Below are 25,311 nucleotides of genomic sequence, written 5' to 3'. Positions count from 1 at the left end.
TTCTAGAATGCCCCTCAAATGTCCGTGGTGAAAGGAGTTTAGGCCTTCACCTAGTGGGGTCTCTTTCCGTGTCCAGTGACCATTTATTTGAAGAAAAATCCAGATCTAATTATTTTCTTTGACAGCTTGGCAGAAGGGTCATTTATATCCTTTTCTATTTCCAAGCCTACTGGCTTTTTTGTGTGAGCCATGTTCCTTAAGAGCGGGAAGTTATGTTTGGCCCACACCAGCTACACATGAAATGGTAAAGATTTTAGTCCAAACTCTGTGGCTTGAGTCGGATTTAAAAGCTTGTCAGGAATGAGCTCTCTGGAGCCTGGCATTTGCATCTAGCATCTGTGGTTACAGATGAGATTTCAGAGATTGAAAGCTCAGGAAGAGGTATGAATTACAAGCTCTTAGCTCACAGGGCAATTGGAACCATACTGATCCTAGAAATCTTCTGGCCCAGATTTTTAAAAATATCCCCATGATCCAGCGTCTCCCTTTGTAGGATTTCTGTTTTGAAACGTTTGTATTAATCTTTTTTTTTTAATTGGAGTGTAATTTCTTTACAATTTTGTGTTAGTTTCTATTGTATAACTAAATGAATCAGTTACATGTATACGTATATTCCCTCCATCTTGGACCTCCCTCTATCCCCCCTGGCCCCCCAACCCCAACCATCTAGGTCATCACAGAGCACAGAGCTGAGTTCCTTGTGTTATATGGCAGCTTCCCAATAGCTATCTGTTTTACACATTGCAGTGTATATATGTCAATTCTAATCTCTCAATTCATCCTACCCTCCCTTTCTCCTCTGTGTCTACATGTCCATTCTCTATGCCTGTGTCTCTATTCCTGCCCTGCAGATAAGTTCATCTGGACCGTTTTTTTAGATTCCACATTATGTATTAATATATGGTTCTTTTTTTGTCTTTCTGACTTATTTCACTCTGTGTGACAGAGTCTAGGTCCATCCACATCTCTACAAAGGACTCAATTTTGTTGCTTTTTATGGCTGAGTAATATTCCAAAAGCGTCTGGAGAATGAATAATGGTCAGGTTCTTGGACTGCAAAGGAGACTGATTCACATGGGTGCACACACACTGCTCTTCACTTTAGCATCTGAGAGAGAGAAACATAATCCATGAGAAGAGAGAATGACTGAGTCACAAAAACACGTCCTGTTGATTTCCAAGCCCTCCTAATTCAAAATCAGTGGGAATCTGGAATTCTCCTTGGTCACTTTAATACTTGTTGTTATCAATACATGCCTTTGTAGCTACATCAGTTCACTGCTGTTGAATTTGAAGAGGAAAGGGGCAACCTAAAGGCCTGGTTCTTGTTCTATCTCAATCCATGTAAAGGTGCCAGGCTGCCTGACCCCTTAACAGTGCAAACTTGGACAAATTATTTTCTTCTTTTTGGATATCATAAGAGTCTGTATTCCAAGTACCAAAATTCAGAAATAAGAAAAACAGGTAAAATGTCAACAATTAAATATTAAAATGTCAATTAATTAAATGTTTAATTTGACATAATTAACTTATAGAGGCAACTTACATTTAATTATATAAATAAATGAATAGGAAAAGAACAAGTTTCTTAACCTCTCCTAAACTGTAGTTTTCTTATCTGTAATAAGGTCTGATATAGATAATAGTCCTTATATCATACACTTGTTGTGGGAATTAAATGAGACAATCAGTATGAAGCACCTAGCACATAGTAGGTGCTCCATTCATGGTAATGTGACAGAGGAGCCCAGCCAGAGGTCTAGCAGTAGGACCTGTCCCAGCCACACCCAACAGGGTCCTTGCCTTTCCAGCCCCCAGTATGAGAGTCTGTGCCCCAAGCAGAGGAGCGTGGCTTTGGTAAACATCTAAACTAACTCATGTCAGAGACCTGGTATAATTCCAGTGTTTGACTTGTGACCATGCCAGTTTCATAGTCGAATGTTGAGTCAGTTGTGCCCTGAACTTCACTTGTTTCATCTGCAAAATGGAGTTGATGATTTGACCTCTCAAAGCCGTTCTGGGGTTCCCATGGTAGGACACTGTTACCACACCTAGATTAATGTCCGACACCAAAAGGCAGCTCCATACATTCCAGAATCTTTTCTTCATCCCTCGAAAGGATGCTGGAAGAGATAGGGTCAAGGAATTCAAATCCAAGTTGGAGACAGCCCAGCCTGGGCAGTCCTGCTGGGCTCTGCGGGAACTGGTGCTGGCCTTCTGTTCCCCTCACCCTGGATGGCTCTACCTTGGAGGACAGCAGCTTCACCTCAGTTTCTGGATCTGTCAGTCCTCTCGAGTCCATTGCTGATCAGCTCCCATCACTGCAGATTAGATTTGGAAAGGCAAATTTAGCTATCTTCTCTCCACAGGGTAAACCAGGGCCAACCTTTAAGGAGAACTTTACATTGCAAGACATTTTTATTCTTGAGACTGATGAGAGCATTTTTTTTTAATTACTAAGCTTGGATCATTTATAAAGCAATTTATACAATGCATTTCATTTGGGCTGCAGCCTTTGAGCTGCAGAGCCTTGTACTAATGACTTAGCGCTCTGACCCTCTGCTTTCACAGCTGTCATAGGGGGTGACTAACCCTCTTAGGATGCTTTGGAGCCCCTGGCACAAAGGATGCCTTGCCAAGCAGTGGTTATCATCGCTATTATGGGCCCCTACTGCAGTGGTTTCCTGAGTGTTCCATGCAGCTTCCTAAAGCACTGTGGAGGGTATCAGGACCCTTGGTGGGGTGGGGTGGGGGCTGGGCAAGAATGAGTGCTGTTGGATCCAGGGTCTTGGCCCTTCACCCTCACTCCAGCTCCCATGGAAGCAGCTCTGCTTCCCTCCATTCTTAAATATTGTGGTTCTGCCTAAGACATCATTGGGAGGAGAAGGGAAGGTAAAGTATGAAAACCATCACCCTTCTGTCTGAATGCCGCCACTTTTCGCCTTTGCTGGGTGACACCCAAGAAGGAAAGGTCAGAACCACAGATAATGGGGAAAATCAGAATACCTCGAAAATCAGAGTTGAGGTCTGGGTTTTATTCAAATTCTGTAAGACTTAGGAGTCTCTGAATCTCTTGCTCCTTAGTTTCTTCATCTGTAAAATGGGGCCATGGTACCTACCTGTTGGGCCTCACAGGGCTGCTTTTGGATGTGGAAATGCTTCATAATTGAGCTGGAAAGACCCCACCAGAGTGATATTACTGACACCTGTGCTTTGATCCACCTGTTATGCTGGGATTGGAGCCTGTATGCATCTTAATCAATATTAGATTTTTGAAAAGTGTTCTGAGACGTTGATACCACCCCAGGTATGCATCTGGCTTCTCCCTGCTTTATCCTACTAGCTCAAGCATTTCCTAACTCCTCCATTCATCCTGGGAGGCAGGAAGTTTAGGTGTGAACCAGAGATGGAGAGTGATTTATTCAAGGTCACGCAGCTCACGATGAACAGGATTTAGGCTAGAACCCCTTCACCCTTCTCCCAGATGGGGCCCAACGGGTCATCTGCTGTCAGTGACTCACTAACCCTCCCGAAAAGCAGCTATTCTCTGTGAGTGACAGTTTCAGCCCACCTCAGCTCTCATCAAGTGTGCTATGCTGTGTTCAGTCGCTCAGTCGTGTCTGACTCTTTGTAACCCCATGGACTGAACCCCGCCAGGCATATCTGTCCATGGCATTCTCCATGCAAGAATACTGGCATGGGTTGACACGCCCTCCTCCAGGGGATCTTCCCAACCCAAGGGATTGAACCCAGGTCCCCCGTACTGCAGGCGATTCTTCACTGTGTGAGCCGTCAGAGAAGCCCAAGAATGCTGGAGTGGGGAGCCTAGCCCTTCTCCAGGGGATCTTCCCGACCCAGGAATCCAACCGGGGTTTCTTGCATTGTAGGCGGATTGTTTACCAGCTGAGCTACCAGGGAAGCCCCTCGTGAAGTACTCCCCTCAAAATAAAACCAGCCAGTTCCTCAAAGATCCGGTTCCAGACCTGAGCCAGAGCTGTACCTGAACTAGATAGGTGATGTAACTGTAACTAGCTCCCCCCCCCCCCCCCCCCCCCCCCCCCCCCCCGCCAAGTATATATAGCTATGAGACAAAGTAGGACCTCTTTTTTTTTTTTCTTTCTACTTGCAACAGGAAAAAAACCCCATGTGGGCTCCTAAGATACTTTTTCATTTGTTTTTAACCACATCCTGGGTTTGTGTTAGTCAGTCTGTTAAACAGATATGATCCAAAAAAGAAGAAAACAGAAGAAAACAAAGGTCTCAGGCCCTGAGCATTTTCTGGTCACCATGGTAACATGTAGGGGTACACGCTGTGGTTTCTCTCCCTCAGCTGTCTTCCCGGAGACTCGCTCATCAAAAACCACTTAGCCTCACAGAACTGGGTACTGAGGTGACAGTTCTGGGGCACACTTTCCTTGGCCAGAAAGACTGTTGGATCCAGGATCAGGAGTGGGGGCCTAAGCAGACCTTCCCACCCTCTCCTCTCCCCCAGTTCCCATCCTTCCACCAGGAGGCAGGGGTGGGGGCTCTTTCTTTAGACTCTGTACAAACAAGCTAAGAGCTTCATGGGGTTGGTCCTTTGGAGGCCTAGACTGAAGGGTCAGGGTAGTGGCTGAGAGCCCTTGGACTCTCCTCTGACAGAGCGGATGTGATAGGTCCTTGTGGGTTCAGTGTTGGCTGCCATGACAGGCTCCTTGGACAGGAGGCTGAGAGGCCAGGGGATAGAGTCGGGTGCCAAAAAATTGGGGTGCATTTCCCTTCTGAGTGCCAGGAGATGAATAGCTCAGTTGAAAGCCACCCAGAACACATTCTGGAGGAAATTCTCTGGGGATGATGGTGTATGAGTATTATCTCTGCTCATTAAACCCTCACCCGCCTTCAGGGCAATTCCGGGAGAGACTGAGTCACTCAAGACTCATGGTCTGCCTGGGGCAGCCAAAGGCGATTCGGCCACTGAGCGTGATTTTGGCCTGGTTCAGAAGGGGGTGCTGAACAATAGACCCTTTCATCAGGCGCCCATCACATGGGCATCAGGGGATGGGGGTGAGAGATGTGGGGCAGCAGGAACGCTGCCAGCCTTCTGGACTGGCAGACCTGGGTGGCAGCAGGGGCTGTAATTGCCAGGAAGACTCCTAGATGGAAACTTCTGGGCTTTGAAAGCATTAAACAATCGCAATGAAGAACAGAATGGTTTCTTCGTGTCCCATTAACACTGTGGACTGTGGCCTTTATTGGAACGACTTGCTCAGGCCTCTTATAAAAGCAAGTTCAGTAGTCAGAGCACTGGACAGGGGTCAGGAATCTAGCAATTGTGGACCCTGGAGGTCCTGTTTCTCTCGCAATGGCTGGGGGGCATGCTCAGTCATTGTGGATTTTTGTTTCCTCTTGTGTCTCATGAGAATTTGGTTAGCTGCTCCCTGTTATCCCGCCTGGCTTTAAACACAGGTGATCCAATTAGCAATAGTGCTTTAAAAAAAAAATTGACCTTTTCTCTCCTTAATTCTGATCAGAATCAGTTCCATTAGATTTTTGAGTTGCATAACCTTTTCCAGACATGAGCTCAGCAAATCAGAAGATAGAAAAAGGATCCTGGTTAACTTGTGATAAACAGTATAAAGGTGAAAAATGTGGAGAACCCACAAGTGCTTTTTGGCTTGCATATGATTGACTCCAGGAGTTTGATGGAGTGGATGGAGTATCATGCCCCAGCTGGAATGGCCTGGTCTGTTGAAATTTGTAGGCTGGTCATCAGATATCTCAAAATGTCACAAGGACAGACTGTGGTCTGGTATCCCAGTCCTAGGTCAACCTGTCTTCATTCTTCCCTGCCTGATCTCTGCCAGAGTCTTAGAGGAGGCCTGAACTGCAGCTGGGGTTGGAGTCTTTGATCTTCAAGGGTATGATGGGAAGAGGACAGGTAGGATGAGAAAGAGGAAGCCAGCCTTCTGTTGGGGAAAGTCAGCAAACACAGGGACCTCCTTGGCATCTTTGCCTCGGGGAGAAGGGTGTAAGTTCCATTAGTGCAGATTTTCCCACTGACATCTTCCTAAACTCTTAAGAGAAGGGCCCTACCTTTTTAAGCCTTTGGTCCAGAATCAAGAGACCTGTGATCTTAAAATAATACTTGAGCTTGTTAATATTTAATAAGCTCAAATTTCTCTCTGCAGAGCCCTCTTTTAATTCTCACCTCTCTGCACCTTACAAACCACGTGGAGAAGCAGAGGATTTCCTGTAGCTTAGCATCTGTCCCACGCATGAGGTGCCACTTAACACTGCACTGTGATCAGCCAGACTGCCCAATCGGAAATCTGGTCTGCTGGCCCCTGGCTCAGGTCATTCCTGTCTTCTCAAAGACTCAGTTACCTTCTGTGACCAATGGGGATAATAAAAGTGCCTGCCACATACCACCATTACTGTGAGAATTAAATGAATTTTTAGGTGTAAAATATTAAAAACCTCATATGGGTTCAATTAGGTGCTGGATGAATGTTTGCAGTTATTATCATGGCCGTGGAAAATACACGAGTCACTCAGTTGCAGAAACTGGCCTTCTCCTGGTCTTGAAGAAGACCAACTTCCCCAGACACACAGCCTACTCTGGTGAGACCAAACCAGAAAAAAAAATCTCATTCTGCCTTAATGCTGCCTCACCCTTTCTGAGGAGATGACGGAAGGGGCCAGGCCCATCTAGGTGGCGCCTGTTGGAAAACACACTAATTCATTTGGGGCCATCTGGAGAAGCCTGGCTTGAAGAACTGAGTCTCTGGGCACAGCATGACTGCAGATGGTCTCCTGGGGTCTGCATGTGGGGTGACTGTGTGTGTTCTCTCTCAGGAGATCCGGCCTCAGAAGGGGCCCTATGATAGGATGAAAAAAGGCTGTGCTCATCTCGGAGAGGACGACTATGAAGTCCAGACAGACAGTACTGGTTACAGAGCTGAAAGTTGGTCTCTGCCACATTTGCTTTCAGGGAAAATGGCAAAAGTTTTCAGAAGCAAATACTTCAAGACATTTGAAGTATCTACTGGGGGATTCTCAAAAAGGCCAGCTGCTGATTCTTTTAGACACGACTTGTTCTGTTTGTACCTCACACAGTCTGTTTGTCCTGGGGGGAGTGGGGAGCATTTCCTTCCTTCATTCATTTGTTCCACGTGTGCCTACCTCTGTGGTACTGCACAAGGTCCTGGGGGAGAGACGCAGTCACTGCTCTCAGGAAGCCCACAAAGAAGTTCCAAACTTCTAGAACCCTGGAATTTCTAATTAATGAAGAGACCTTAAAGGAAGATCCCCTGGAAGAGGGCATGGCAACCCACTCCAGTATTCTTGCCTGGAGAATCCCATGGACAGAGAAGCTTGGTGGGCTATAGTCCATGGAGTCGCAAAGAGTCAAACATGACTGAGTGACTAACACTTTCACTTTAAAGATAATAATTTCTTATAATTTATTACCTGTTTCTGTCATAGACATCTTTGAGAAGCTAATGGAAACCCAGGGATGCTGTCCCCAGCGAAACACCTACTCACGTGTACACACTTGCATGCACACGCCTACAGATACATAGATACGTACATACACACAGAATCTTGCATATAAGTAATTTCACAGGTTTATAGACCCCTGAAGACCCGCTGATGAAAACTTTTGTCCCTCAGCCCTACTGGTCAGCTGTGTGACATCCCCTCCCCAGCGCTACTCACCTTCTAGACTCTGGAGACCCTCAGACAATGGCGCGTTGGGTAAAGCTTACACAGTGTGGTACTCTCAGAAGAGGCTGTGATTTTCTTCCACTTGTGAAGCGACTGGAGTAAACCAAGAAGCTACTCATCTCAAGCCCTCGGCAAGATTCTGAAATGTGCTAGGGTGATTTTACTAAAAAGATCTATTTTTCTTGACGTGAGTCTTAGTGAAAAATATAGGCAAGATTAATGGTGTTATGGGTCAGCTTTGGTTTATCCAAAAACAAATCTACCTAGAACCCCATGGAATTGGCGGCATAGCACAGGAGATGGAACCCTGACTGCCCCACTTGGGCGACTTTGGACACACTATTTAACCTGTTTGTGCCTCAGTTTCTTTCTCTCTAAAATGGGCTTGGTGGTAGTGCCTATTCCATAGCATTTTTGTGAGAATTAATTTAGCTGAAGTAGATCACGCACCTAATGAGTATAAAACACCCATTGGCTCTAATTAAGTGCCAAACATCATATGGAGTGTTTGACATGCTTTGTCTCATTTCACAGTCCCACAAACCCTGGTGACATTGTCATCCCATCAAGGAGAAGGCGGAGTGTCAGAGAGGTTAAGGAACTATCTTATCTGTGTAACCCAGAGCTAGTAGCAATGTCAGGACTTGAAGCCAGGGTATACCTTGGGTATATCTCCTCTAAGTTGAACTACAAGGCTTCATTGTGAGTTGGTGCCAGAGAGTGGATACACAGGTCTCTTGGTGAGCACGTTTTTTGTGCTCTTCCCAACAGGCCACTGGTAGAGCTCTTCCCACATGGGCAGTGAGATCCCTGGGTGACTCTGTCCTCCTGGAAACCCCATCATAACAAACACTCTCCCTCCAGAAAGACACCACCCCAAATCTGAAAGTGGCCTCCAACCGTTAGTGTTGCCCATCAGATCTCTCAGAGGGAGGAACATGGGATCACTCCTTTATTTCATGATTTATTGGAGACCAGAGGGCCCAGCGGAAAGCATTGTTGATTCATGTCCAGCTGGACAGGCTTGTTGGAGAGATTCATTTGGCCATTTACTGTTAGGCCCTTGAGTCACGGCAGCTCCTGGATCACAGAGATCTCTGTTTATCCAGAGCGATGCCCAGATGTCTGGAGAGTCTTGCCTTTCTCCAGGTGTTGGCAGTGCGGCCGTTGCCATGGATACGGGTGGCTGTCCTGTGATTGGTGGTCCATGGCTGCTCATGCCTCAGCCTTGCTCTAACTTAAACCTTGGGGATATTTCGGGTTCTAAATGGGGGAGGTTGACAGTGCATAACATGTTCTGTAGATTGGGTTCAGGAGTAGTGGCCTGGTGGTTAAGCCTGTGGTCTCTTGATGCCCAGACTGGCTGGGTTTGAACCCTGGCTCCATCGTTACGAGTTCTGTGAACCTGGGCACGTTTCTTCCCCTCTCTGTGCCTCAGTTTCTGTATCTGGAAAGTGGGGACAATAATATTACCTACCATATAGCGGGGTTTTACGGATAAAATGAGTTAATACTTGTCAAATGCACAGAAGAGTGTCTGGCCTATACATCATAAGTGCACAATATGTGTTAACAGCTATTATTGCTGTTAGTATTACTAATACCCTTTGGGGGTAGTAATTTCCGCTTGTGTAAGTGTTAAGAAAGTGTTGAAAAATCTTCATACAGTATGAAGACTTAACGGATACACAGCCCTGAAAGGCTCTTGGTCCTTTTTAAGGCACGAGGGACCCAGAGAGGAGGAACTGTGAATATTCTTGACCTGAATTGAAGGTTTTGGAACCGTCTTTGCAATTCCCAGATGGCTGAATGCCATCAGGGCTAGGATGGGACCATTTTTATGTGTGAGACGAAGATGAATATAAGCTGTGGAATCCTCACATTGCATAGAATTTCTTCATTCACCCAGCAGCCCCTTTTCTGAGATCTACTGCACGCCCCGTTTAATTTTTGCATTTCTAGGAAGGCTGAAGCTAGATTTTATCCGTGCTTTCCTGTCTTGGCTGACCACAAGCACACACGACACACACTCACTAGTCTCACGCACACGGAGAGACACCTTCACACATGCATGTGTGTGTTGTCTATCAAGGGATGTTGGTTGCTCCTCGTGGAACTTAAGAGATTTTATTCACAAGTCTCAATCTGAATGGTTCCTTTCGCATTTGCATATTCTACATGCCAGGTGGCAAACTCAAATTCATGTTAATAACACAGAAACTGCCGTTTAGCTCCAAGCCACCGTCCATGCCTCAGACTCTATATTTAAGCTGGGAGTGACAGCAGCCACCCGGCCGCGTGCTGACGGCCACGCACTGCCTCTCCTGACATCTGCTGAGATCTCTCCTAACAGTCTCACCTCCAAGAAGCCGACTGGGAGGCTTTGTTTCTCTTTTGTAAGCTACACACAGAATGCCTCCGGAAGGACAGTCACTCAGCGCAACAGTTTCTCTTGGCAAAGATTGGTCAACCGAAGCCAAAGCCGAAAATGTCAGTAAAAACAAACAGTATTTCAAAAGCACCTTGTCCGTTTCCCTCCTCTGTGCTCCTCTAGCCTCATCAGCCAAGCGTTGTGTGAGTGGCTTCCGAAGGACACCATTAGACCAGAAAGGAAATCCCCCGAACACATTTGCTCCGTTTCACCTAGTTCTGACACTTCTTTAAAAGCAACTGTGTGCTGATGAAACAAAGAAAAGAAAATCACTTGATACTGCCTTATGTCTTTTCAAAGCACCATTTCTCCTTTTACTATGTTCAGAATCGAGAAAGATTGTGGAGAGGTTTCACAGTTCTCTTATCATCTCAGTTTGCTCTTTGTCAGACACTGTTTTCTCGTGGTTGGAAGCTACTTCCTGCTCAGAAAGGAGAGAGCAGTTGTTGTCCTTACAGTTCCATTAACGCTGACCCTATCTTTGTCATTAGGTCACAGTTGTTTAGGTGTATCCCTCCAGAGTGAAAACTTGCTCTAATGACATGGAAGGATTCCTGGGCACACGGGAATAAGTGGATCAGAGTGTGGGTTTTGGTGTTAAACAGACCTGAGATGGAATTCCAGCTCTGCCACTTATTGCTGGGTGACTTCGGGAAGTCATTTCATTTTTCTCAGTTCCAGTTTCTTCACCTATGAATAATATGTACATAACTCATCTATAAGTCACCTGTCAGGGTTCTTGAAAGATGATGCCACACAGAACCCCAAAGAAGCTGGGTACCCAGGGACACTGCAGTCACAGACATTCCCACCCTGGCTATCAGCTCGGAAATATATTGCTAAAACAGAACAGCTGGGATTCAGGAAGGCAGTTACAGGCTCTGGACAGCAACCCTCACTCCCTCGGGCAGCTCACTTTTCTGAGCCTCAGTTTTCTCAGTGATGTGCTCAGTCGCTCAGTCGTGTTTCTCTGTGGTCCTGTGGGCTGTAGCCCGCCAGGCTCCTCTGCCCATGGAATTCTCCAGGCAGGAACACTGGAGTGGGCTGCGGTTTCCTCCTCCAGGAGATCTTCCCAACCTAGTGATCAAACTCAGGTCTCTTGTGTCTCCTGCATTGGCAGGTAGGTTCTTTATCACTAGCACCACCTGGACAGAATGTACAAGTGATGCTACTTTCCTGCTTCTTATCTCAGGTTTAAGCATGAGGGAGCTACACTTTGACATGCTGCAGTGAAGGTGGAAGGCTCTGGCCAGTAGGGAAGATTATTTGGCTTTGCAATGAGGCTGCTCTAAAACAAACTTCTTACCCTTTCCAAATTATGGATGCAGAACCATCTAACCTTTCCTTTTCATCCCACAGATCTGAATATAACCTGCCGATATGCAGGCGTATTCCACGTGGAGAAGAATGGTCGCTACAGCATTTCCAAGACTGAGGCTGCCGACCTCTGCAAGGCCTTCAATAGCACGCTTCCCACCATGGCCCAGATGGAGGTGGCCCGGAGCATAGGGTTTGAGACCTGCAGGTAAGTGACCGGCACCTGCCTAGGCCCCAAGCCCACTTCGGAAGGCAAGCTGCCTGGGTCCAGGGGGCGGGACTTAGACCCGGAAGCGTCCTCTCTGACAGCTGAGTGGCCGGTTGCCTGAAGAGTCGGCCCCACCCATGAATTTGGGCAAGTCAATCTGGAACCAGTATGACTACTAAAATTTAAGGCCAGCCAAAGACACCTTTGTGAATCACAGCAGAGTTTCCCAGGGGAGGCTTTAAAGGTCATAGGTTGGAATCCACTTGCCTGAAGCTCCTGTCAGTAGCGCGCTCTCTGGTCTTTGAAGAAGCCGGCAATATCATTGTCAGAACCACAAGAAATCGAAAAACCAAATAACAGTGTTTAAGATAAATACGTGCCTGGTTGGAGCTTGACCCTGCAGACTTGGCTGAAGCAGGCTTTTCAAACTTTCTCTCTCTCTTGATTTTGTTTCTCTTCTGTGTTGCTCTGATTTGAGAGAAAAGGGCACGAGAATTATTAAGATGTATATTATTACAAGTGATTGCAAAGCGGTGAGAGGGGCTGAGGGAGGCCTCCTGAGCGCCTCCTACCGGACCTCACAGCGCTCAGGGAGCCGTCCTCGGGTCCTTCTGTCCAGGATGTTCGCAGCAGGCTCGCCTGTGTGTGCACACTCATCTGCTTAGTCGTGTCTGACTCTCTGCGACCCCACGGACCGTAGGCTGCCAGGCTCCTCTGTCCATGGAATTTTCCAGGCAAGAACACTGGAGTGGGTAGCCGTTTCCTACCCCAGGGGATTTTTCCCACACAGGGATTGAACCTGCATCTCTTGCGTCTCCTGCGTTGGCAGGTGGACTCCTTACCGCTGAGCCACTCACAGCAGGCATGGCCCACTCACAGCAGGCATGGCCCACTCACAGCAGGCATGGCCCTTATTTTCTGAATTTTTTTTACGGCCCCGTGGTAAGCGGTGCACATGAAGAGCGAGCAGTGGTGACCACCGTGGTGAGGTGTTTGGGTTTGGTTTGTTTTCATGAGAAGAACCCTAGGGAATCTGGACAACTGCGGTCCGAAGTTTCCGCCCCATCCTGCAGCCGCCCCTCTGCGCTTTTGCAATATGACATTAGGTAACATGGTTCTCTTTTCTCGTTAACACGCTCACATACAAACACAGGCTGCTTTTTAAAAAGTCAAGCTGCAGAACTCTTTTTGGAAACCATTCAATGTAAGTTAAGTGCATCTATCCCCTGTCCTTGGGTAAGGCACCTTTAGTCTGGGTGGGAACTGAGACTCTTAGGCTGACGAGTTCAATATTTCTAATACGGTGACCCCTAGCCACGCTTGGCTATTGACATCTAATTAAAATTAAATAAAATCAAAACTTTGGCTCTTGGTGGCACTAACTATGTTTCAAGTGCCTAATTAGCCACAAATGCCTGGCAGCTACTTTTATCAGACAACTGAGATTATAGAATGTTTCTATTTCACAGAAAGTTGTGTTGAGCAGCTTTGCTCTGAAGTGAAGAGCAGATGTGTGCAGACATCTGCGTGTGTTCCAGCAGGGTCTGGGAGAATATAAAAGGAGCAGATAGCTCGGGTAGCTTCTGAACTTGAGGTGTAGGCTCAATGCAGAAAAGTTAATTAGCAGGTCCATTTATTCTATACCTAAGGCTAATTATTTAAATATGGCCCTGACTAGGCCAGTGGCCTAAGAAAGTGGATTTCATAAGCTGAATTTTGATTGTGAAATGCAGGCAAGGAAAACTTATGAAATACGGAAATGTTCTTATATGCTGAGAACAAGGGAAGTTCTTACTGTCCCCAGTGGCCAATTATCCAGCCCTTAGATAGTGGACAAAGGGCTTCCCACCTGCCAATGCAGGAGACTTGAGTTTGATCCCTGGGTTGGGAAGATCCTCTAGAGGAAGAAATGGCAACCCACTCCAGTGTTCTTGCCTGGAGAATCCTATGGACAGAGGAGCCTGCAGGCTGCAGTCCACGGGGTCGCAAAGAATCAAACATGACTCAGTGACTGAGCACAGACCCCAGCTCATCTAAGCGTATCTCTGTCTTAATCCTCAAACTGCTCCAGGGGTTGGTTGTATGACTCCACTTTGCAGAGTAAGCAACCGAGGCTTAGTTCTGCAGCCTGTCCTGGGCCACATCACTTGCATGGGAAGGAGTCTAGACTCCAGGCCAGCTTCTGAGCCCAGGGCAAGATTTAATGACCCAGCCCTCCTGAAGAACCGAGAGCAAAAGAGAGATGAAAGTCTGCTGCATGGATGGATTTGTCGAGTATTTCTTTTCTTCCTGGGAACAGCAACCTACTCATGTAGTATGTGTACATGTGTGCTAAGTCGACTCATGTAGTATACAAACATAAAAATTTTAATATCCCTAACTTATGGGCAGGGTGACACGTAAAACCTACAGTCAACACAATGTGGTAAAAACTTAGGAATAATTTACAGAGGGTATTGTAAATTCTAGAATGTCAGTGTTATACGGGCTAGCAGAATGTGATGGTAGTAAAATGGGGAGTGGGTTCACCAGGAGTTTTATTATTTAAAAAAGGCAAAGAAAAACGGTGCCAAAGTAATCTATCATTTCACCCATAGCTGGTTTTAAATGTTGCAAAATATATTTCCATAATTTCACTCAGGTAGCTGTGAATCAGATACCTGCCATAGGACAGATGGGAGAGTCTAAGAGATGATGGGAAAACCTTAGCACCTACTCTCTAAAGTCTGCCCCACCCTGATTAGTTAGGATCCTCAGATACATGGAAACGCATTAATATTTAATTGTGCCCCTCCCCCCATCAAGCTCAGGAGTCTTTGGAGAAACCAGTCTGGCCATGCAGATGAGGAATTAGTCATGTCAGCTTTTGCAATTTAGACATAATGAGTTCAAGGTGCTTAGAAATTTCAGACTCACAGCCATTTCTGTGGGTCTTGCAGGGCAATGCAGTACATACTGTCGCCCCTGGCAAGAAAGATTGAAGGGATTTGGGCTGTGCATTTTAGCCAGCATTGCATTTTCAAAAACCTGTTGGATTTAGTGCTCTGCTTTTCCCTTGCCACCACCTTTTCCCTTGCAAATGGTATTTTCTCAGCCCACACCTCATTTTTTGAAGCATTTTAGATTTGAGAGAAATCGTGCGGTACGTATTCAACCACCAGGATGCTAGTCAGAGGCTGGGTACTGTATGTTGTATCTGAAAAGGATACACGTTTCTCCAGCACGCTCCCAGAAACACCATGATGGGATGGAGGAGTTTAAGCACTTCTCTGACTGTTGCTTCTGGAAAATTCCTGAGCTAATGAGGCGTTGCTATCTACTTAATCATTAGTGGTAAAAGTTGCTCAGTCATGTCTGACTCTTCGCAGTTCTCCACGCCAGAATACTGGAGTGGGTAGCCTTTCCCTCCTCAGGGGATCTTCCCAACCCAGGGATCGAACCCATATCTCCCGCATTACAGGCGAATTCTTTAACAGCTGAGCCACCGGGGGAAGCCCAGGAATACTGGAGTGGATAGCCTATCCCTTCTCCAGTGGATCTTCCCAACCCAGGAATTGAACCAGGGTCTCCTACATTGCAGGTGGATTCTTTACCAACTGAGCTATGAGGGAAGCCCATTAATCATTAATACTCGCATTTTAATGACTGTCAGTTTACTTCCACTAGCAGTGGAATCATGCCTGAGATGTTCATGGGACAAGAGGTATTGTATCTGGCATATATTAATTAATAAGGTGGCTCAGTTGGTAAAGAATCTGCCTGCAATGCAGGAGACCCAAGTTCAATCCCTGGGTTGGGAAAATCCCCTGGAGAAGAAAATGGCAACCCACTCCAGTATTCTTGCTTGGAGAATTCCATGGACAGAGGAGCCTGGTGGGCTACAGTCCATGGGGTCGCAAAGAATCAGACATGACTGAGTGACTTAAACATGTTTAGAGCAATGAAGTCCGGAATGAGGGAATCCCAGAAAAAGATGAGTCCAGGAAAGAAGAGGCGGGTATGGGAAATAAGGCAGGTTTGCGATTTATGGACTGAGATGAATGTGACATTGCAATGTAACATCAGTTCCCATCTGATGGGAGCCAGTCGTTCTCTGTATTTTCTGGCAAATAGGATGGTAATGGCGGGCCAGAGTGGATCTCACATGGTAAAGGGGTCATTTTATCCATGATTTTGGCTTCCCTCTGCTCGTTCAAACTGACTGCTGATCACAGATTTCATTGGCAATGGATCGATGGTTTTAAAAAGCTTTATAGAGCTCCAAGAAAATCACTTTGTCTACACCAGCCTTATTGGTCCCTTTCACTGTCCCTCGGCTGTTGTTTTTGGCTTTTGTGTAACTCAGTTGTTAAAAACTCTGACATGCCTAGGGGTGAGCTGAAGGAAGTATTGCACTGCATGAAACGTGGTTGGATGGGATTTTATGAAGTCCCTAATTACACTGTTGCAGATGGATGACCTCTGGTTTTCTTTTGCAGGTACGGGTTCATAGAGGGGCATGTGGTGATTCCACGGATCCACCCCAATTCCATCTGTGCTGCGAACAACACGGGGGTGTACATCCTCACGTCCAACACCTCCCAGTATGACACGTACTGCTTCAATGCCTCAGGTTGGTCCCAAGCGGGTCGCTTTAAGTCCTAGGTGACTTTTGGCCAGCCAGCCTTCGGCAGCATGGCTGACAATCTCGGCTTCAGTGGGGATTCATGCAGCCTCCATTCACATAACAGGTGCTTGCTGCATATTTCGTCAGTAGTAAAAGAGAGTTCTGTCTCTAGGGTGCTTCCCTGCTATATTGGAGAGGCCCACAGTAAGCAAATATGTATGAAATCACTTACGTGAAGTCAGAGAGTGACAAGTGTTGTAAAAAAGAAAGCAGAGCAAGGGACGACAGAGTGCTAAGGGTGCTTTTTTCCTGAGAAGATAATCAGAGAACGTGCCCGTCAGGAGGTGGGTGTGTAGAGCCCTGACGGAATCGAGGGAAGGAAGCCACGGCGTGGTGGACAGCAGCGCACAGCCGGGTCCGTGGGAGCTTCAGGGCATGTGCTGACAACGGCAAGGAGACATAAGAGATGCAGGTTCGATCCCTGGGTGGGGAAGATCCCCTGGAGGAGGGCACGGCAACCCACTCCAGTGTTCTTGCCTGGAGAATTCCATGGACAGAGGAGCCTGGCAGGCTGCAGTCTCTAGGGTCACAAAGAGTTGGATGAGACTAAAGCGACTTAGGAGGCACACACAGGCCAGATACCACTGAGACTTTTCTCCCTGCCTTTCTTTTTGCCCATACGGTTGGGCTTATCTTCAGAGAAGGGAGTGAACAGTACTGATGAACCTTCCTCTACTCCGGGGAGGTTAGTTCCATTGAAAAAGTTTGAGAAGTCCTGGGGAGTATTGCCTGCCCAAGTAGCCGCAGTAAAGCAGTAAAGTTCAAAGTGATGGGTTTCATTTTCTCGTATCGAAATTTACTCAGTATGTTAGAGTGCTTTTTATCAATTTTCAATGTTTTAAAAAAGAGTATTTAGTGATCAATGACACACATTCAGTATTGTGCTGGGGAGAGTAGAGTGACAAGGAATCAGAGGCCATCTTTCTTGTCTCCAGAGTTAATCTTGTCGAAGTCCTGAGATGAAAAATAAAGGAGCTAGGGAAGAATGTTTATCTAAGGAGAAATACATTCTAAATGTCCTAGATTAGAGTTGGATGATGATGGGGGTGTTAAGTGGGTGACAGATCTTGATAACCTTCTGCTCTGTGCCAGGGATCTCATTGGAAAGATCCTTGAATCCATCTTAGCCTGAGACTACTCAGCAGGTGGTCAGGGCCCAGTGATGTGATCCTTCTTGCAGACTGGCCTCAGGGACCAAAGCCAGCTCCATCTTAAAAGATACCTTCTACAAGCTTAAAATGTCAGCAGTATTTTTTGTAAAACATGGCCTGTGGTTGACCAATGAAAATACGGCAGACCCTGGAAAGGCTTCATGCTGTTTATTGCCTCCTTTCTCAGTGGTCAGGCCCAGCACTGGTGACTTCTGTGTTAATACAGAAAACTGACCTGAATTAGTTCATTTTTGACGTTTACTTTCAGTAAAATGCCTGTTTCTCTTTGGAAAGGAGAAATTTAGGGGAAGATTCTACATTCATTTGTTTATTAATTCACTCATTTATTCAACAAGTATGTTCTGGGCACTGAGGAAGCTGTCTGTCCATCTGCCCCCGAGTGATTGGCTAGACTGAATAATTAACATTTCTCTTGGCTATTTTGGTGTAGTGGAGGCAAGGTTTATGAGACACAATGTATCAGGAGGCTCACCTCAGAGTCTGTCTAACAAATCCTTCAGTTCAGGGAAACTCCACGGGCTTGATTCTCTCAGCAGTGTGATGCTCATTAAACAGAATGAAAGGCTGTCCAATGAGGCCCTGTATCTGACATGGGAACATGAATGTATTGCACATTTGGGTCAGCATCCATCGTAGTATGCCTGCCAGATTTGATATTCTTTATGAAATTTAGGGTGAATTGGAGCATGAAGGGACTCCATTCCAACAAATGCACTAATCGTTTGCAAAACTGCCTTATTGGTTTTGACATCATGCTTCATTCTCTTGCAACTTTATTCCTGGAAATTTCCAGTGCACTACTGTTACCTGCAATTGTCTTTGAATTTGGGGGAGGTTATTCCATCCTTGACATTAAGAAGTCATAATTCAAGGCCTGCTTCTGGGTCTGTGCAACCTAACAGTTAAGTCAGAAACATCTCACGGGTCAGGTCAGCTTCTGGTGCTGTCCCCAGAATAGATCCTGTAGATAGTTTGCAGGATCTCCCAGGTTGGCTGTTTTTTCTGATTGAAAATGAGGGAATCACTGGGAATTTTTTGAAAACAGTAGAAGTCTAAAGAAATACTATTATTGTCTCCCATGACCTGCAGATTCCTCAAAAACAGACAGAAATGTTTATCTTTTGCTCCTTGTTTATACTGTGATCCATCATATGTGCTGAGTAAATGTTTAAAATGAATAAAAGAACTGATAGGCCTGAAACTTCCTTTCATTAATTCTTACGCATTGTCATTCAGGGTTGATAAGAATGTTTCCTGACTTGTTTGTATTTGCAGACCATTTGTTGGGGGGGTTAATATCTTAGATATGTTTACTGGAAAATTGGACGGTAAGAAAACTATATTGGGTTTTTTTTTCCCATTCATTCAACAAATATTTGAGTACCTCTCTAGCCCCATTGCACATAAATGTTCCGGCCAAGAAAGATAAAGTTACTGCTTGTCTTGTGGAGTTTCTATATTTCTGTGGAGATGGCTGGGTGGCAGGGGGGTCGGGGACGGGAGATGTGCTATGAATAGCCAGCAAGTAAAATGAACAAGACAATTTCAGCTAGTGGTGAGTGAGAAGAAGACATGAGAGAGAACAACTGTGCAGTGGTGATGGGTGTTGGGGCTAGCTTAGATTGGATTACGAGGAATGACCTTACCAAGGAGTTGACTTTCTCTTTGAAGAATCTCTCTTCTGAAATCTTTTAATCAGCCCTTGCAAGAATGGTTATTTTTAAAACCTGCTATTCTCTGGTTGAATGTATAAAGCTGCCAGGTGTTTCCATTATGATGGCAAAGGATAGTCAAGTAAAGGGCATCATGCCCTTTGTATGTGGGAAAAGATGCTCCTAGGAGCTGGGGAGCAAGCAAACCCTGCTTTGTTAGACTTGTGTGTTTGTCCAAGTCATAAATACCCAGTGATTTACGGCAGGACATTTAAAATACTTGTGATAATAGACTTCCTTGTAATAGCACTTTGCCTGCCTGCCTCCCTCTGTCCATCCATCCTTCCTTCCATCCATCCATCCATCCATCCATTTATTCATCCATCCATCTATCCATCTACCAACCACCCACCCATTTCTTTGTTCTGTCCTCTTTGCCAAGAAGCAATTCTAGAAGAAACTAACCTAAGAAGTCAGTTTTCCATTTCATCAGTTAAAGCGCGCGTGCACGTGCACACACACACACACACACACACGAGTATAAAAACTGTAATTCACACCTGAATCCAGCCTTCCTGTAACAGCAGAGCTAGCTTCAAGCTCTGTGAGTTTTTAGAGCTTAACCAAGGTCCAGTTACAGAATAGAGCATTTGGGCAGGAATGGAACCATTGGTTAAAGCATTCTACAGGCTTCCTAGAGTACTCAAGGGATGGCTGGCAGGAGGAAACTTTCAGAGTTTGCTTTTCAAAGGGCATTAATTTGCTCTCATAACATCTGTGGGTGATCAGGCAGGCCCAACGTACCGTCAGAAATCGTTATTCCCAAAGAAGGGAGGAAGTAGAAGATAAATGGAAGGAAGAAGAAAAGGAAGTCAGAAGTGTCTGTGGTGATATAAGCCAAAACAGAAGCCTCAGAAAATATTCTGGGCACCTGTACCAAAGGTGGACAACCTCAGAAGCTGTACAGTGAGAAGTATTTTATTCAGAGTAGGCACTTAGGGGATTAGTTAAATGCATTAACTAATACATTAATAAAAAGACAAAAGATTGGTTTTTTTAAAAAAACATTCCTACCAAGTAAGTTCTATGTGTCTGATGCTGTTCATGTTGATAAGTATTTGACTGCATTTGTCAGCCATGTGTTTCCATTGTTTCTGCAGATCATTGGGGTTACATGTGATTTCTGCATTATAGTTCATTCATTTATTTAACATTTTTTGCAGTGTTTCCCATGTTAATTTTATAATAACAAATTTTAAAAATAACTTCTAATGCATGCCTCAATAAAGAAAGACCGTGTCTATCTTACTACCATTGTTATCAACCAGCCTTCTATAATGCTTGGTATAGAACATATACATTTGTTAATGAATGGATTTGTTGGCGTGGGGAGCTTCCAAAGATGTGTGAAGTAAAATAAAAAGTGAAAAATGTATCACCGAGGTCAGAGATGTTCCTAGGTGACTTGGCCAAGTTTAAGAAAATGATCTGGGTTAAGTTATAGCAAAAGTCCTCCTAACAAAGAGAAATGGACATCAATTCTGCTTCTGTTTTTTAGAGTTCTCATGTCATTTTTTCTTTTCCACTTCATAGCTCCACCTGGAGAAGACTGTACATCAGTCACGGACCTGCCCAATGCCTTTGAAGGACCCATTACCATAAGTAAGTATCTCTTCTAACCTTGACTGAGTTTTCCCATTCTTGGGGAAAAGATCAGGTGCATTTCTTATGTTTCATATTTGAATGGAGTAGCATTCATTTCCCTAAGGCTAAAGACAGGGCTATAATTTACTGTCCCTTTATTGCTATATGATTTACCCCAGTCCATTCATTGTTCCTCAGTCACCTGAGAACTGTTTTCACATTTTTTGGCATCTCTGTGGACACAGCACTGTCATTTACTTAATATTTTTCATTCATTTGACCCATTGTTTTCTACTTAAAAAGCATTAATATAACTCCAAATGGAAAGCCAACACCTCTGGTCATAAGTAAAAGGTAACCTTAGAAATAAATATAAATGTAAGAAAAATTAAATAATGTTCTTAAATTCTAGCTGTTGAAGACCGAGTCTGAACCATGTTCCCTTTCTCAGAGGCAGGGATTAATAAGTGTTAGATGCAGGGACATTCTGTCCTCCCACATTTTCTGTTTGATTCGATTGGAGTATTTAAAAATGATAATAAGGGTGCAAACTTCCTGATTTGTGTTTCAACATTATTTACACTATGTTGACCTAAAATCTTCCTGATTATCCTGAGAAGCTGACACTGCAGAAAATACAGTATTTCAGCCAGAACTTTCAAATAGGTCAACTTGTTAACCTTGATCCGATTGCCTCTGAGCCTCATGTTTTGAGAAGTACGACAGTGATGAGGAAGTTGGATTTCTACCTCCTAAAAGCCAGACCCCTCAATATGCAAGGTGACAGGAGTGGTCGTGGTGGCAGGGGAACAAAAATCATTCCTGGACCACACGGTTCCAGCTCCCACAGGCAGAAAATTGCCCCTGGCCTGTACCTGACAGAAGAGGGGGCCGGCAACTGTGAAGAGCTCTGTGTGTGACAGGCCTGGTTTGAAATGCAAGTTCTTTACAATCTGGTTGATCTGAGCCTCAGTTTTCTCATTTGAGTAATGAATCAACATATAAGATTTGTCATGAAACTTAAAAAAGATAATGTGATCATGCCTGGCCCATAGTAGATGCTCAATAAATGCCCATTTCCTTGGTCCCAACAGATCTCTCTCTCCACGTCCAGACCTGTTCAAGTGTGGTCCTATTTCTTTATCAGATCTCTGTCTGTAGGGTTATTAGGGTGATTTAGACTTTGAATTTTTTTAAATTTATAGTTGATTAATAGTTTCACTTGGACAAGATAGATAGACAAACAGAAGGAATCTTTAGTCCTGCCCATGCCACATAGTAGAAAATCATTTCAGCTAAATGCACACTTGTGCAGTGAGTGACTCACACTTGAAGGCAACACATTTAGAAGAGAACTATGAATGAAGCCCTTCTTGCTCTTTCTCCTCATGTCATTCTAGTCATTTTCTTGTTTAAACCAAAGATTTTGATCTTTATATTCACTCCTATGTCCTCATTTCAAGTTGAATTTCACAGATGGCAGAGCCTCTGTCAATATTTCAGCATGCTGCTTTGTTAGCCAGGGCTGGGGGTTCATTGAAACTGGAAGCATTTTCCTCTTAGAAAGAAAATCTAATTCTTCATGGATTTGCATACTGCAGAAGTATGGTTCCAGACCATTGCAATGAAGTGAACATTTTGATAAATTTGGGGGAGTTTCCAAGCACATATAGAAGTTATATTTACACTATACTATAGTCCAAGTGTGCAATAGCATTGTTTTGGTTTTTTTTAAACAAATGTGCATGCCTTAATTAATATTTTATTGCTAAAAAATGCTCACCATTATCTGACAACGAAGTTTCCACAAACTTCCATGTGGAAAACACAGTATCTGTGAAGCTCGATAAACTGAAGTACTAATAAAGGATTTATGTCCTGTATTCCCTGATGAGACTGATTGCCTCTTTGTCTCCTATTTCAAATCCTTTCTCAAAATAGATGGAATTAATAGCAACAAATATTACATGTACTTGAGAAGGAAGGTAAGGATCAGGCAGGAGAATTATTGTTTATTGAGCACCAGCTCTATTTTGAATACTAGGCTAAGTACTTTCCATACAATGTATCATATAGCACTCATAACAGAAGGTAGTTTCATTCCCATTTTACAGATGATGAAACTGAAGCTCAGAGGGTTGCCTACCTTGTCTAGAGCCACACAAAGCTGGGATTCAAACCTGGGGACATCCAAATACACCCTGTCCCCCGCCTTCCCACTTCTAGGGTGTGTGAGTGGGCAGCGAGGACTCACTGTCTCAGTGCATCAGTCACTCTGTCTTCCCCACTAGAGATGTAGTTAGCTGCTGTTTTGCTTAATAAAAAAAAAGAAAAATAGCTCTGAAGTCACTATCTTATAAGATAAGCCACCGTCTTTCCTATAGTCAGAATATATCAGCTGTCAGGTTCTGAAAGTGGCTCCTCTGTCTTCCAGCTATTGTAAACCGTGATGGCACCCGTTACACCAAGAAAGGCGAATACAGAACTAACCCCGAGGACATCAACCCCAGTGCCGTTAGCCCCAGCAGCCCCCCAGATGATGAGATGAGCAGTGGCTCCCCCAGTGAGAGAAGCACTTCAGGAGACTACAGCATCTTCCACACGCACCTCCCGACCGCGTACCCGCCCCCAGACCAAGACAGCCCCTGGGTCTCCAGCAAGCCGGAGAATACGTCGGATACCAGTAAGGAGAATGCGTTCACAGGGATGTCTCTGGTCTATCTGAGGGACATGAGCTTGTGTGGATGGCGTCTGTCTCTAGAAGGTGGTGACCTGATTTGGGGAAGTGGCCTCCTGCAGCTGTCAGTATGCTATATCATTGACTGCTACTGCTTACAAAAAAAAATTGTTTTTTTTTCCCATCTCTAAGAAGTACCGTACTGGAAAATTTTCAGAAGAATGTCCCTTGTCCTCTTGTCCCAGAGAAATGGTGACAGTTGAGATCTGATAACACAAGGTAGTTTCATTTTGGCACATTCCCTTCTTGTTCTTACCCATTTATGGATAAAATTGTTTCCATAAAGTCGGGATCATAAAATATGCATACCATTTCATCTGCTACCTTTTTTTCAGGTTCATTTTATACATTTAGGTTTTAACTTGATTTATATTCATATTGTTAATTGGGTAATAATTAGTCATACTCTTAACTCATGACTTACTAAACAATTCCTTTGTTTTTGGCCTAAGGGAGTGTATCTGCAGGAGTTATCTGATCAAATTAAATCTACCTATGAGTTCTATATCCCAGCTGGCTGGGGAAGGCTCTTCATACTTGCTTGGCTCTGTGGGTGACTCACTTCGCTGGGAACTGCTGGGGTGCAGCCATGTAAGGTCTGCATTCAGTTTCTTTGGGGCTTGGCCCCGGCATTCCACTTTCATTGGAAAGTGTTTACATCTTCCTCTGGTCGTCTCTGCTTCCTTCCTTGCTTTTTCCCCTACAGTTTGTTTTAAAACAGGTTTCCAGATTGGCTGCGTTCCTTCTGTGGATTATTCACACTCAAACAGGCCTTCTGCCTCTTGAGCAGTTTTCCTAGTATGGTGTGGATCTTCTCCCGGCTGTGCCTCTTGGGCGGTGGAACTCTGGTCTCCAGAGAGTGTGGCAGAAATGTCCTGGTTTGCCAGTGCTCAAGACGGGGCCCTTTTCTATTCTTCAGAAGCCAGGGCGGTTTGTCAGAGCACTGTGATTTAACATAAGGTGACTTTCTTGATGGTGTTTTAAGTTTCTGTTAGCAGCTTGCCGAGGGAGGGGCACAGATAAAGCTGGGATCCAGTCATTCTCCACAGATTCTTTGAAGCATTTCAAACGGCAGATATTTTCAAATTTCCTATGACTTCCTAGGTTATTGGATCTCTGGAGACTGCGTTGCAGTATTGTCTATAATCCTATGAACAATCCTTTTTTAAAAATTTATTTGTTTTAATTGGAGGATAATTACCTTACAATATTGTGATGTCTTTTGCCATACATCAACATGAATCGGCCGTAAGTATAACATATGTCCCCTCCATCCTGAATCCGCCTCCTACTCCATCCCCACCCTGTCCCTCCAGGTTTGGACAACCCTTCTGGAGAGAGGCTGCTGCAAACCAAGCAGCTGGGCTGCTAGTTACTTGCTCCTTCCCCAGTTCTCTGCCTTTTCTAAAGTAACCACTTAGAAGGTGTTCAGGGAAGGCAGTTTTAGCAAAAGCAACAATTAGTGGTCTCAGCAGGAAGCAGATCAAGGCAGTCTTAAAAGTACCATTTCCCTTCAAAGAAGAAAATCCAGACAAAATGTATCTTGTGGGAACCAGATGAAACTAACATGTAAGCTGCTAATAGCCTATAGAAAATAGTATTTCACATGTATTTCAGGAAAGGCAATGAGGACATTTTATAAACATTCATGGCACATCCTTTAAGGACCATAGCTTTCCTGCCTTAGTCAGCAAGCATATTTTTGAAGACCTACTATGTATCAAGCTATTCTAATGCTTGGGACCCAGTGGTAAACACCATTAGAAGGTACTATTGA

At 44.8% G+C, this 25,311-nt stretch overlaps 1 protein-coding gene across 11 annotated transcripts in view; it reads left to right on the top strand.

Annotated features, from left to right (window-relative positions):
* The window catches only part of CD44 (CD44 molecule (IN blood group)), an 88,993-nt gene that overhangs the window by 25,501 nt on the left and 38,181 nt on the right, over positions 1-25,311 (top strand). For all 11 annotated transcript variants that reach the window (XM_020912261.2, XM_070473189.1, XM_070473190.1 and 8 more), the window contains exons 2-5: positions 11,498-11,663; positions 16,142-16,275; positions 20,747-20,815; positions 23,232-23,480. In XM_020912261.2, coding sequence (XP_020767920.2) covers positions 11,498-11,663; positions 16,142-16,275; positions 20,747-20,815; positions 23,232-23,480 — 618 coding nt within the window. The remainder of the gene's footprint in view (positions 1-11,497; positions 11,664-16,141; positions 16,276-20,746; positions 20,816-23,231; positions 23,481-25,311) is intronic.

This window comes from Odocoileus virginianus, chromosome 10 (genome assembly GCF_023699985.2).
Source record: "Odocoileus virginianus isolate 20LAN1187 ecotype Illinois chromosome 10, Ovbor_1.2, whole genome shotgun sequence".
NCBI classification, from domain to species: domain Eukaryota; kingdom Metazoa; phylum Chordata; class Mammalia; order Artiodactyla; family Cervidae; genus Odocoileus; species Odocoileus virginianus.
The sequence above is the reverse complement of the archived record's forward strand: the minus strand, read 5'-3'. Positions and strand labels throughout refer to the sequence as shown.